General features: G+C 36.8%; 1 protein-coding gene across 1 annotated transcript in view; it reads right to left on the bottom strand.

Moving 5' to 3' along the window:
- Positions 1 to 11,553: 11,553 nt before the first annotated feature.
- Positions 11,554 to 15,045, bottom strand: part of LOC103202549 (cell surface glycoprotein CD200 receptor 1-like) — a 30,997-nt gene continuing 27,505 nt past the window's right edge. Inside the window, 1 exon segment of the mRNA XM_007947447.2 lies at positions 11,554 to 11,720. Within this exon segment, the coding sequence (XP_007945638.2) occupies positions 11,554 to 11,720 (167 nt within the window).

Raw genomic sequence — 15,045 nt, forward strand, 5'->3', positions numbered from 1 at the left:
GATCCTTTGTGGTTACATTGTGTCCACCCAAAAAGATCCTTAAACACAACTGCAAAGTCAATTATGCCACACTTATTCACAACGTTCAGGGCTTAAGTGGTAGACATATTGGGGAGCATTATTCTGTCTACCATAGAAAGTGTTCAGTACTTATTACCATTCACTTTCATGTCTGAAGAGCTAGGCTGATCATTTTCACCTAATTACTAATAAATACTCTTTTTACTTCCATACATTTGGAATCCAGACTTATAAAAACAACTACTGCCTTACTGTTGGTCGATAATATAAATTCAGATCATGTTTCACAAGAAAGAAAAAAAAATATTCAGTGTTGTAAGAATTTCTAATCCCAAGGCAAAACTCTTCAGGAAATGGAAGAAAACATTGCACAAAGGAGAAAGATCAAACAACATGCATTTTCATTCTTCAAAATTAGTAGTAGTAACTTTCCTGATGCCAAATATTCAAAAAAAAAAAAAAAGACCTCCATTTTCTTTCCTAACCTTTCCATCCAGTAAATGTTTTGATTAAGACAGTGATCCTTTTGAGGGCACAGAATACTGGCGATTATAAGCTATGTGACAATGTCTTGACTAGATCCAAAAACGACTTCTCCTCAAATATTTTACCTAGTGTTAGAAAAATAAACTAGATGACTGAGAAAATCATCTTTAAATTATGACACTCCAGTTTCTACCACATAGAGGTTAAGATGCATGGTGGTTAGATCAAGAGTTTTAGCAACACAGTTTTAGCAACATTCTAACTCTAGGGTGGGGACTCTGTTGAGCAATTGTTAAGCCCATGAGACTGGGAAAATATCTCAGTCAAGTCTAACCAGCTTGTTTCACTTCAGATTACATGCAAGTGTTTTCCCATGCCATCAAAAACTCTTCATTATGTTTTCTTTAATGCCTGCTTCATGAATGATACAGTCAAATCTAAAGCAAAGAAGGGTTAAATGGCCTGCCTAAGGTTTCAAAGTGAATTTGTGACACAGCTACAAGTAAAACTCAGATTTCTTATTTGCTAGACCTTCTGCAGAATAGATTTGATGGACTAAACACCAATGATCAAAACCAGATGAGTCGTGGGACGACATAAAGAACATCACATATGAAGAAAGAAAACGGTCATTTAAAGACAGGAGAGGAGAAAAAGACCAAAATGGATGTCAGAAGAGACACTGAATGGAGAGTAGCTAAAGTGAATTAGCTTCCAGACTAAGGCAGACTTGGAAGAAGGAAGAGGCCATCCACTTCTTAAAAAATTACCAAGTGAAAACTTTATGAATAGCAGTGAAACACTGTCTGATATATTACTAGAAAACTTTATGAGTACCCCTGAAACATTGCCCTCTGGAAGTGCTGGAAGATGAGCCCCTCACATTGGAAGGCAGTCATGATACAACTAGGGAAGAGCTGCCTCCTCAGAGTAGAGCCAACCTTAATGATGTGGATATAGTAAAGCTTTCAGGACCTCCATTTGCTGATATGGCACAAATCAAAATGAGAAGTAACAGCTGCAAACATCCATTATTAATTGGAATATGGAACATAAGAAAAATGAATCTAGAAACATGGGAAGTTGGCAAAAATGAAATGTAGCACATGAAGATTGGTGTCCTAGGCATTAGGGAGCTGAAATGGACTGGTTTTGGCCATTTTGAATCAGACAACCATATTATTTTCTATTCTAGGAATGATGAATTGAAAGGAGATGGTGTGGCATTCATCATCACAAAGAATATTTTAAGATCTATCCTGAAGTACAATGCTGTCAGTGTTAGGATAATATCCATACACTTACAAGGAAGATCAGTTAATACTATATCAAAAATAAAAACAAACTCACTGCCGTTGAGTTGGTCCTGACTCATAGCAACCCCTCCTTGGGTTTCCAGGGTGGTATCACTATGGAAGTAGATTGCCCAACCTTGCTTCTGAGGAGTGGCTGGTAAGTTTGAACTGCCAGCCTCTGGTTAGCAGTCAAATGCCTTAGGCACTACACCACCAGAGCTTACGCACCAACCACCAAAGCCAAAGATGAGGAAATTCAAGATTTTTACCAACTTCTGCAGTCTGAAATTGATCAAACATGCAATCAAGATGTGTTGATTAGTATTGGTGCAAAAGTTGGAAATAATGAAGAATCACTAGTAGTTGGGAAATATGCCCTTAGTGATACAAATGATGCTGGAGATCTCATGATAGAGTTTTGCAAGAAAAATGACTTAGTCATTGCACATACATTTTTTTCAACACATAAATGGCAGCTATACACATGGACTTCACCAGATGAAGTCCACAGGAATCAGATCAACTACATCTGTAGCAAGAGGCAATGGAGAAACCCAGTATCTTCAGCTAAAACAAGGCCAGGAGCTGATTGTGAAACAGTCTATCAACCACTCATATGCAAGTTCATGTAGAAGCTGAAGACAATTAAAACAAGTCTATGACAGCCAAAAAAAATGACCTTGATTATATCCCTCCTGAATTTAGAGACTATCTAAAGAATAGATTTGATGCATTGTACACCAATGACTGAAAACCAGAGGAAGTGTAGGATGGCATCAAGAACATTATCCGTGAAGAAAGCCAAAGGTCATTAAAAAGACATGAAAGGAAGAAAAGACCAAAATGGATGTCAGGAGACACTCTGAAACTTGCCCTTTAACAAAGAGTAACTAAAGCAAATGGAAGAAATGACAAGATAAGAGTTGAACATAAGATTTCAAAGGGTAGCTCGAAAAGACAAAGTAAAGTATTATAATGAAATGTGCAAAGACATGAAGTTAGAAAACATAAAGGGAAGAACACACTTGGCATTTCTCAAGCTGAAAGATCTGAAGAAAAAATTCAACCCTAGAGTTGCAATACTGAAGGATTCTATGGGAAAAATATTGAATGATCCAGGAAGTATCAAAAGAAGATGAAAGTAATACACAGAGTCACTGTACCAAAAAGAATTGGTCAATGTTCAACTATTTCAGGAGGTAGCGTACAATCAAAAACAAGTGGTACTGAAGGAATAAGTCAAAGCTGCAGTGAAGGAATTGGTGAAAAACAAGGCTCCAGGAAGTGATGAAATATACCTTGAAATGTTTCAACAAACAGATGCTGCACTGGAGGCATTCACTTGCCTATGCCAAGAAATTTGGAAGACAGTTACCTGGCCAATTGACTGGAAGAGATCCATATTTGTACCCATTCCAAAGAAAGGTGATCCTACAGAATATGGAAATTATCAAACAGTATCAATAATATCAAGAGCTCTGGTGGCCTAGTGCCTAAGGCATTTAGCTGCTAACCAGAATGCTGGTGGTTCAAACCCACTAGCCACTCCTCAGAAGTAAGATTGGGCAATCTACTTCCATAGTGATACTGCCTCAGACATCCAATGAGAGGTCACTATTAGTCAGATCCAACTCAATGGAGTGAGTTTGGTTTTTATGTTTTTTTTTTTTTTTTTATCAATAATAACACACACAAGTACAATCTTGCTGAAGATAATTAAAAAATGATTGCAGCAGTATATTGGCAGAGAACTTCCAGAACTGCAAGCTAGATTTCAGAAGAGGACGTGGAATGAGGGATATCATTGTTGATGTCAGATGGATCTTGGCTAAAAGGAAAGAATACCAGAAAAATGTTTACTTTTGTTTTATTGGCTATGCAAAAGCATTTTATGGTGTGGAATCTAACAAATTATTGATAAAATTGAGAAAAATGGGGATTTCAGAATACTTAATTGTGCTCATGAGGAACCTGTACATGGACCAGGAGGCTGTCATTCAAACAGAACAAGGTGATACTGCATAGCTTAAAATCAGGAAGGGAGTGTTTCAGAGTTGTCCTTTCAGCATACTTATTCAATCTGTAGGCTGAGCAAATATGAAGGAGAACATGGCATCAGGATTGGAGGACAACTCGTTAACAACCTGTGATATGCAGCGACAAAACTTTACTTGCTGAAAGTGAAGATGACTTGAAGCAGTTACTAATGAAGATCAAAGATTGCAGTCTTCAGCATGATTACATCTCAACATAAAGAAAACAAAAATCCTCACAACTGGATGAATAAGCAACATCACAATAAATGGAGAAAAGATTGAAGTCATCAAAGATTTCATGCTACTGGTTTCCACAATCAACACCAATGGAAGCAGCAATCAGGAAATCAGATGATGTATTGCACTGGGCAAATGTGCTGCAAAAGACCTCTTTAAAGAGCTGAAGAGCAAAGATGTCTCCTTGAAGACCAAGGAAGACTGAAGAAGAATTGATGCTTTTGAGTTGTGGTGTTGACAAAGAATAGTGAAAGTACCATGCACTGCCAGAAGGATGAACAAATCTATCCTGGAAGAAGTGCACCCAGAATGCTCCTTGAAAGTGAGAATGGCCAGACTTCGTCTCACCTTCTTTGGTCATGTTGTCAGAAGGAACCATTCCCTGGAGAAGGCTATCATGGTTGGTAAAGTCGAGGGTCAATGAAAAAGGGAAAATCCCTCAAAGAGGTGGATTGACACAGTGGCTGCAACTATGGGCTCAGCTACAGCAAAGATTGTGAGGCAAGCGCAGGACCAGGCAGTGTTTCATTCTGTTGTATATAGGGTCACTATGAGTCATAGTGTTTCATTCTGTTGTATATAGGGTCACTATGAGTCATAGCCAATCAATGGCACCTAACAATAACAGTAACATGGGTATGAGAGAGGGGATTAGGGGAATTTGTTGTTCAAAGGGTACAGTGTTTCTGTTAATTTTGGTGGAATAATTTGGAAAAAGAAAAGATAATAGTTACACAATGTGATCAAAGTAATTAATGTCACTGGATTGCTCTTGTAAAAATTGTTGAATTCACAAATGTTCTGTTAATAATCCATAAAAGACAATGGATTAAGAGAAAGATGTGTTTGTCTATTAAATACTGCTCTCTGAATATCAAAATGCCCCAAATTTTCTCAGCTGCTCACTTTGGGTACAGGGACCCAGAAAGCAGACTAGAGAAGCAAAATAGGATCGAGAGAAAACCAGAAATTCAAAACATCTATTCTACTAGTCTTTCACATCCCTTTTAGTAATATCAAATAAGAATCAGTCAGTGTATACGACCTCCCTGAAAGGAATCACAGTAAAAAGCACTGGATAGAGTGGGAGAAAAATATGGAACAAAACTCAAAATCATAAAAGAAGACCACGCTTACTGGTCTGATAGAGACTTATGGAACCCACAATGTTATGGCCCTTAAGCATCCTTCAAACCTAGAACCAAACTCACCTCTAAGGCTCAACTTTCAGCCAAACAATAGACAGAACTATAAAGTAAACAATAACACCAAGGAGGTCAGCACTACCAAGAGCAACCAATCATACAAGATCAAAAGGGCAGAATTTGTCCACAGTTAAGCTCAGAAGGCAGGGAAGAAGGACAAATGGAATCATTAAACACAAGGATGAAGTGCAAAGAGGGCTGTCATGTTGTGGGGATTGCAATCAATGTCATGAATTAAAATGTGTATGAATATTTGAATGGAAAAGCAATTTGCTCTGTAAACTTTCACCTAAATCACAATAAAAAGGTTAAAAAAAAAAAAAAAAAAGAATCAGTGCACATGAGAGATAAAGAGATAAATGTTAGTTACCATGTGTTAGGCAAAACAACAATGTATAGTACCTATAAGTCAGAGATGATTTAAGCCATAACCAAGTAGCCCCCAAATTGCCCTGACAATTTATTTAAAAATTGATTATAAAACAAAACAAACTCGCTGCAGTTGAGTCAGTTCTGACTCATAGAGACCCTTCCTTGAGTTTCTGAGACAGTAGCTCTATGGGAGTAGATTGCCCAGTCTTCCTTCGGAAGAGTGGCTGGTAGGTTTTAACTGTCAGCCTTGTGGTTAGCAGGCAAATGTCTTAGTCACTACACCATGAGAGTCTGTTTTAAAAAAAAAAAAAAACCTGTTGTAACCTTCCAATCAGGTGTATCTCATGGTCTTCAATGTCAGATTCACAATTAGTCACAACCTGAAACCAGTTAAGAAGACACTGTAGTCTTGCCCAGGAATCCCCTCCCCATTACTGAGAACTTATGTTTGGATTTCGAGTACTTGTTGCTCAGACTCTAGCCTTTTATTCTTTATCTTTTGTTGCTTGTGCCCCTTGCACCCCAATACCAGTGCTTTCTCCGTCAGCCCCTAGATATATGTCTTGGTTGCCTAGAACTCTGACGAATACCTGCCCTTCCTATCATTGCTGAATTTTCTGGACATGTATCCTTCCAAAAAGGGACCAATAGCTACTTGCCTTATAATCTTTACTTTGGATCATCCCTCTGGCTTAGACATCTGACCTGACATACTCTTCCATACAAGCACACATGTGCTGACACATACACACACAAACTTACACAAAAACACAGTAGCTAAATTCTTAGTCCCAGTTCCCTCAATCTACCCTGTCCTAGTGCTACTTAAGTACTAATGTAACAGCTTCCAGGAATGAAAGACCAATACCCCACTAGTGTGAAGAATTTTAAGGAACTCAAATGCTCCCAAGATTGTACAGAGTCCTTATTTAGCTCCCACACTCCTGAAAAATGTATGTGCTCCACATATCAAATTGCAATTTCCCCAGCAGTCTTAACATCCATCTGCATGAAGAGGTAAAATCAATGGTCCACCCTTTGTCTACAACGGTCCACTCTTTATCTTATTTCCCACCTGTCCTTCAAGGCACAAAGGTTAGAGATTTGCTTCTAACTGGTATTACAGTAGAGGCACAAAATCAACATATGATTGCTTAAAAAGATTTCTTTCTTAGTCGTATCCTATATCTCTATTTCCCAATTTGCCTCTCTGCTGTTTTCCTTCACTCAAGCTCTGATAACTCATCTGAAATTCTGGATCCTCCTCCTGTACAATTATGAAATGGACTGACCAGTAAATTAGAAGAGTTTCACAAATGTACATTTCTATTTTCAATCCTGTCACTTTATTGATTTTTTTTAAAATTGCATCCAATATACAGTTGATGCTATGTCATTTACATAATAATTCTACTTAAAGAATTAGAGAAAAACATGTCACATGAGAATTAATTATTATTTTAAATATAACTTACATAATACGTATGCAAAAATTAAAATTCAGAAAAAGATGTTTGAAAATAAAATATACATGCTATGTCAAATAAATAAATAAAACCAAAGAAGATAAGTTAGTAACCATAGTTTATACTTTGATACATAGAAATTCTAGACCTCACTAGTCATATTAATAACACTTTTAAGTTCTTAGCTTGTCATCCAGGCCCTGTTCTAAGCACTTTATAAATATTACCTCATTTTCTGGTCTCAACAAACCAACAAGGCAATATGTCACTATTATCCTCAATTTACAGCTAAGGAACTGAGGCCAAAGAAGTTAAGTGGCTTGTCCAAAGTAAGACAGCTGATAAGTGGTAGAAATAGGATTCAAGCACAAGAAATCTCACTTCAAAGTCTCTCTCTCACCTAGGTAGCCAATGAGCCTCTGCTTAACTACACGATTTTACTCATCACCTTCCTTCCAATATTCTCCTGACTTCCCCTAAATCCATTCAGGCTCACTCATTCTTTCATTCAACTGGACACTCTTACAACTATGGCATGTGTGCTTTGTTTGATTAATTAATTAATTAAGCAAAAAGAACGTTTAGCCCATTTCTAAGCATCTATTTATATTAAGGTCATTCTGTGAAGACACCTAGAGGTAATATGGTGATGACAAGGCTAATATTTTTATAAACTTATTTACCAAATTTAATGATAACTGCCTTTGAGGTTTTCTTTTATCACTAAATAAGATAATATACTTAAAATTACAGATTTAATACACATGTTTTGAAAATAGTTAAACATAAAAAATGATTACCAGATGGATAGTATAGAAATATTATTTAAAAGAACAATATTCTTAGAGATTAGGATTATTTTATAAAAAAAAAAAGTTAGTGTAGAGATAAACAGTGGATGGATGGATCAGTGTGTGGATGGATGGATGAATGAATTTATGGAAGGAAGGAAGAAAAAGAAAAGGGAAGGATAAGAAAAAAAGAGATTCTATGCCGTTTCCAAGGAAATATGAAATGGATTGTAATCATGTCAGGAATAGCATAAAGCAAACTCTGAAGTGGAATTAACTGGGAAGGATGGTTATTAAGGCTTACCTAGATCATACCTTTTGAAAGTAAAGGGAAAAAAGCAAGTGTGAGTAGAGGGAAAATTAAATATCAAGATAGGACCATACCAGCTTTGACCAACCACATGGGCAGTTTTGGAGCTAGAAATGTAGTCTTAAATTTGTCCTCTGTTGGAGTGAAATGGCCAGGACCTTTTATTTCTGAAAATACCAGTCATTGGATATAGGAAGGCCTGGGAAAGGCTACAACCTTGGATGAGGAAATCCACGAAGGGCTACCACTAAACTGTCATCACTTTCTGCACTGGAACAAGTTCTCAACTAAAGGGGATTGGGCAGTACCTCACAGTATCTGCCATATGGACAAGTGTTGGACAATAATCTACTTCAATTCTGGTCCCAAGTATAGTGGCATTCTAGTCAGCAAATTATATTTACTTCCCTATGAATCAAAGTAGTGAAAATTTAGCCTCATTGAAAATTTAACCTTGGAGGAGCTCTGTGTTATTTTTACTTAGTTGCTGTGGAGTAGATTCAGACTCATGGCAACCCCATGAGTTTCAGAGTACATCTTTGCTCCATAGGGTTTTCAGTGACTATGACCATTCAGAAACAGATTGCTAGGCCTTTCTTCCAAGGTCCTTCTGGGTGGATTAAATCTACCAAACTCTTGGTTAGTAACTATGTTCTCAACCATTTGCCAGACCCACAGATTTCCATTTCCCACATTGTTGTTGTTGTTGTTGTTATGTGCCATTGAGTCGGAACCGACTCATAGCAACCCCTCCTTGGGTTTCCAAGGCAGTATCACTCTGGAAGTAGATTGCCCAGCCTTCCTTCTGAGGAGTGGCTGGTGGATTTGAATCACCAGCTTTCCAGTTAGCAGTCAATTGCCTCAGGCACTATGCCACCAGAGCTCCTTGGTACAACATGGTACATAAAAATCATGTTCTACAACCTAATTTGGTGAGTAGCCTGGGGTCTTAAAAGCTTTCAAGCAGCCATCTAAGATGCAACTATTGGTTTCCTCTCATCTGAATCCAAGAAGAGTGAATAAAATCAAAGTCATCTGGAAACAACTAGTCCAAGGATAAGATGGACCACGAAGACTTCAGCCTTCATGACCCTGGATAAAATGGAGGAAAAATGTGGAACCAAATTCAAAAACACAAAAGTGACTGGAATTACTGGTCAGATAGAGTCTGGTGGGAACCCCCCCTCCCCTAAGACTATGGCCCTGGTTACCCTTTGGGCCTAGAAATGGACTCACTCCTATGCATTGGCTCTCAGCCCAACAGTAGAAAGACCTACATGCAAAACACCTACCCCAGAGCAATGCACCCACCTATTCTAGGGAGAGGCACACCTTAGAGCAATCATCCTTGAGACACCAGAGGGGCAGTACTCACATAGAGGGAAAGCTGGATAGACAGGAATGCATAGTTAAAAGGGGCACAGCAAGTGAGTAGTCACAGGACGAGAGGGAAGGGGAGTCTGTTATGGTCCGGGATGGTAATCAGTGTGTGAAATCAAATGTGCATGAACTGTTGAACGAAAAACAAATTTTCTTTGTAAATTTGCACCCAAAGCACAATATTAAAAAAAAAAAAAAAAAGAGGAAGAAGCAGCAAATGTAAGATTAAAAATATGACTCCTGAAAAGAAAAAGAATAGCCAGCTTGAGAATTAATTTAAAAAATTCATCTTTACAATTTTATTTCTCTAGAACCACTCTAAGTTCCCAATGCTAGGATCTCTAGAAAAGCAAAATGTATGAAGTTTATATATGTACATATATGTTACTTGTTAGTTGCAGTTGAGTCACTTCTGACTCACAACTACTGTTTTGGTTACCTAGTGCTGCTCTGACAGGCATATACCACAAATTGGATGGTTTTAACAAATAGGAGTTTATTCTCTTACACTTTGGAGGCTTTAAGTCCGAGTTCAAAGTACCAGGCCCCTCAAGCTTGGGCTTCAGCTCTGCCTCCTGCTCCCGGCCCACTGAAGCTGGAAGCTTTTCTTCACTCAGGCAGCTGCTGGCTGCTGAGGCTAACAAACCCAAGGTGACAAGTAAAAAGACACAGTCCCAACATCACCAAACAATATGGCAGGCCACTAATTCAAGTCCAGGAAAAGTCCCAAGATCGGCAGAGCATGGCAGGCTGCTGAACAACAACTTGGCTACATGCAGCATTCAAGCCTGCCAAAAGCTAGAGACATTTCTTAAAGCTGCTTCTTAAATACTGGAAGCAGACTATATCCCTGAAGGAAGTGATTACATTATATCAGATCTCATCATAGGGGATGACTACCTCATAACTGCCAAACCAGAGAATCATGATCCAGCTAAATTGACACACAATCTTAGCCATCATAGTATCAATGCCTCTGCAGAGATATAATAAATTCAGAAGATATTAGCATCCCCACACACAAGTTCTCTCCTCTCTCACAGACATCACACTCTTTCATACAACATGACAGAAAAATATAAGCCATATTTGATTAAATAGTATGATTCTTATTATAATCTTATATTTAATTAAGTGGTTGGTAAAAGGGGAAATGGTAAAGAAGGAAAGGCACATTCAAACATTGTTACAAAGAATGTAAATTGACATTGACACAATTTAACGTATCTGTGAACAACAAAAATGAACAAATCCTTTGATCTGGCAATTCTACTTAAGTGAATTTTCCTACAGATATATTCAAACAAATACAAAAAGGTACATCCACAGGAAAGGTTTGATGTGCCATTGTTTATAATAGCCAAATAAACAAAAATTAAAATGATCTTAATATCCATCAGTAAAGATGTGGTTAATATAATTTAAGGTAGCCATTAACAAAATGAGGTAGCTCTGTTTGTGTTGATATATAAGACATATTATATTATTAGCTCTGTATAAGTACATAACAGTTGTATGATATGTTCTCATTTGTTTCTTGACAAGTATATGTGTATGAACATAAAAATAGACATATAAATACAAAAATATGTATATCTATTGGCATATAGATACGACATGTTCATAGACATATTCTCATAAAATACATAAGAAAATGATGATTATTCCTTCTGAGACTTATCTCTTGAGGAAAGTAGGTTTCCATTATTTGATATATTGTATAAGTTTAATATTTTATCATGAGCCTGTGTTTTCTTTGTAAACTAATACCAATTCTCCAGAGAACTAGTTGGTAGCAGCTAAGATTCTAAAGTTTCAGTTGCTTAAGAATATGGACACACATTCATAAGAGTGTCTCTGTATTGTAGATGTCCTGAAAAACTCTAATTTCACTATAGGTCTTCCACTCTACAATTATTAGAAAATTAATGCAATAATTGTACAGTATCTTGATTCATTTGTCCTGGTGCAAGATTCCAATAACTTATAAGATCTGGAGATCCATCCCAGCAATCTCACTTTGTAACACCCGAGATGTCTTCTCGTTGTTTGTAGTATCATAGAGTGGATTGTTCTTCTCTGTATAGCTGGCATAGGGCTGCATTTCATCCTTAGAAAGAACTCAAAGTCAAAATCAATTTTTAAAAGCTAGAAAATTATCACAGAAATTTTGTTCTTCAAACAGGTGTCCACAGCTTTAGCATCTACTAATAATGCCTCTGGGCTTACATGAACATAAAAGCAAGACTGTATTCTGATATTTTATAAAACTATGTATATATTTATTGATAACTTAAGTCCCAATGTGAGGTGACATGAGTAGTATTTCGAAGAGAGAGTTGATAAGACTCTGAGCTGCTGGTTATAAGACATTAAGGAGCAGAATAGGTTTTAAGCTTGAGTAAGAAGGAAATGGTGCCAGTATTATTACTGAAAAAGGAAAGTCAGGAATTAGAGACCATTCCATAGAGGAAAAAACACCAATTCAGTTCTCCAAAGAGTACAGTCCAAACTAGGCAGACATGATGTATTCTACAGGATGTAAATAATGAGGTGAAACTGTGGACTTTGCAGTGGTACCACAGAATGTGGTAGTCAATTAACAAAAAGGAATACACCTTATTGTTAGCATTATAAAACCAAAATTTTTACTTTTAAACAAAAAAAACTAATAGTAATATAAATTGCAAATTATATTAGTAGATTTCCAGACTAAGGGTTAATAGCTTGTAAATATTCTTTTTTTTTATCTTACCTCCTCTGTTACTTGAACAGTTTCTGTTTTTGTCAGTTTACATTTTCTGTAAATAAATAAATAAACTGGAGTGAATGCATAGAACTTCATTATTTAGATTGAAAATAAAATAAAAAATATTATACTATTAACATTTGTTGTTCATTTTGGTAGAAGCTGTAATAAAACAGAAATAAATTACCAGAAATAAGTTTTTTTAAAAAATGCTGCTTATAGTTACAAATATGCAGCAAATAAGATAATTCCAGATTTTTGAAAAGGAATTAAGATTATACTACAGATACTTGATGTAATACAATATGTGTGACACTTTCTTTTTGGTACATGAAAGATTTGTTGCAATTTTTTTCTTAAATAGCAGACACCATCTCTCCAAAATCCTTCCCTATATGGCCTAATTCATCATGATGCATGTCTCAGTAACCTACAAGATCCATCTTAATTCAATGTTAAGTCAACTTTACCTGCTGCTTGATCATGGGAGGAGTAATGTTAATGTTACCCAGTCAGTAAATCCCACATTTCTGATTCTTTCCTAGCGTCACTAAAGCTAACAAAAAAAAAAAAAAAAAAAAAAAAGAAATCATTAGTGAATACCTGCATCCAGTGGTTTTCAAAAAACAAATAGATGAAATGATGATTGAGATGATAAGAATAGGAAGTACGGCAGATAGAATAAATAGGATTTCTGGTGTTTTGCCACCTGTAAATATAAAAACAAAAATATATGGTTTAAGGATGTCTCACAATATATGAAATTCATTTCTGTAGTCTTATTTTAAATATTTCTTATTTAAAACACATATATTCTGTCCTATAAATAGTTCTAAAAATTATTATAATGAAATTGTTCCATCAATTCAGACTCCAGAGTTTCCAGAAAGACATCACCATATGTCAGGATTTTGCCACTTTTAAAATAAAGATTCATGAATGGTGAATCATAGAAGGAGAGACATAAAATTATCTCTCTCTGTTATATTAATACCAGAGTGTTTCTCACCTTCAATATTTGGAAACAAATGGGGTATTTTAAAAAAAGTATTTGAAAAAATCCTAATTCTGAGGTCATCTTTCTGTCAGGGTATTGACATGAAAATAAATGTGTGGCAGCACCATTGAAATGTGTAGTAACTGCTGGCAACAGTGTGTGGCTCAGTATTTAAAACTGCTGGTAACAATATAGAAAGTTCAATCTGACAAGAGGCTGACTAGTCAACAAAGGAATCACCCACTCTAAGAGGCAGTAGTTTCAAAACTGTGCTCCTTTTGTTCAGTGAACGTGGCTTCAGGGCAGCAGAAGGAGATGAAGTAGGGGTATAGAAGGCTGGCACCCCATTACTCCACCTTCCTTCAGCAGTTTGTTTTTTATGCTTTAAACATTGGATTTCTTGGTATTTTAATTGAAAATGAAGGGGCTGGTTTGACAGCTAAAACAACAAAACAGTTTTGAAACATAGTCTCAACAAATGAGGTCTCTTTTGTCAGAGGCTGAAGATCTACTTCGTCAGGATGACACAGGAGAGCCTGTAGTAGGTGGGAGTCCTTGTAAGATTCCACAAATATGACCTCATATTTTAACACAGAAAAGTCTGCTTTCATACAGAAACAGGGCACAATTATTCTTTTCAATAAATACTGTGAATTTAAAATAAAAGTCCACAGTACCTACTTTAACAAAGGATATTGAAAAATGCTGGCTTAAATATATGGATTTTTCTCTTCTCCCTTCTTAAAACAAAAAATCACAATAAAGAAAATTTAAACATATAAACCTGAAAAGACAAAAAGTACAGAAATAGAGATAAGAGCAGAAGAGAGATTTCAACCTGATTTTAGGAAAATGTGCAAAGTAAGAATGACAAATTACAAATGGTTACAGAGTGGAATAAGTAAAAAAAAAAACCTCACTGCCATCGAGTCGATTCCAACTCATAGCAAACCTCATTGGGTTTCCAAAGCTGTAAATCTTTACAGAAGTAGATCACCTCATCTTCCTTCTGCAGAGCAGCTGATGGGTTTGAACCTCAGACCTTCTGGTTACCAGCTAAATGCCTTATCTACTACACCAGCAGAGCTCCTTTTTAGTACCAACAGAACTGCAGAAAGACTTAGAATAAATAGAAAGAACCAAAAACCAAAGAAGGGAGTGTGGGCTCTGAAGTGTGGGATTAAAAGTTGGGACCTTGTTTGAAAGTCTGTAGAGAAAGCTGGTGGGTTGCCAAAACAGGAAATTTACCTAGAGACAATAAACTGGAGAGAATCCAGAGTCAAGGTTCCAGGCATAATGGAGATAAGACACCAGACTGAGGAGAGGTATTAAAGGCAAGTCTGCATTCTGAATAGTGACGCCCACACATTAACAGTTTTCTCCCAAAACCCTGAAAAGCTTAGCAGCTTATCCCATCAACACAAGAGACTGGAAAGTGTGTTGTTTTGCAGGACTTAAACAGCCTCAAGCAAAAGACCTTCAGATGCATGAGGAATTCCAAGTTTATAAACATTTCATTTGCCACATTTTCACTCTGTTGTTGTTGTTGTTGTTAAGTGCTGTCGAGTCGTTTCTGACTCATAGCGACCCCATGCACAGCAGAACAAAACACTGCCCGATCCCATGCCAGCCCCACAATCCCCGCTATACTTGAGTCCATCATCGCAGCCACCGTGTCAGTCCATCTCGTTGAAGGCCTC

Source organism: Orycteropus afer, unplaced genomic scaffold (assembly GCF_000298275.1).
Source record: "Orycteropus afer afer isolate SDZICR_OR568_19922 unplaced genomic scaffold, OryAfe1.0 scaffold00184, whole genome shotgun sequence".
Taxonomy (NCBI): Eukaryota; Metazoa; Chordata; class Mammalia; order Tubulidentata; family Orycteropodidae; genus Orycteropus; species Orycteropus afer.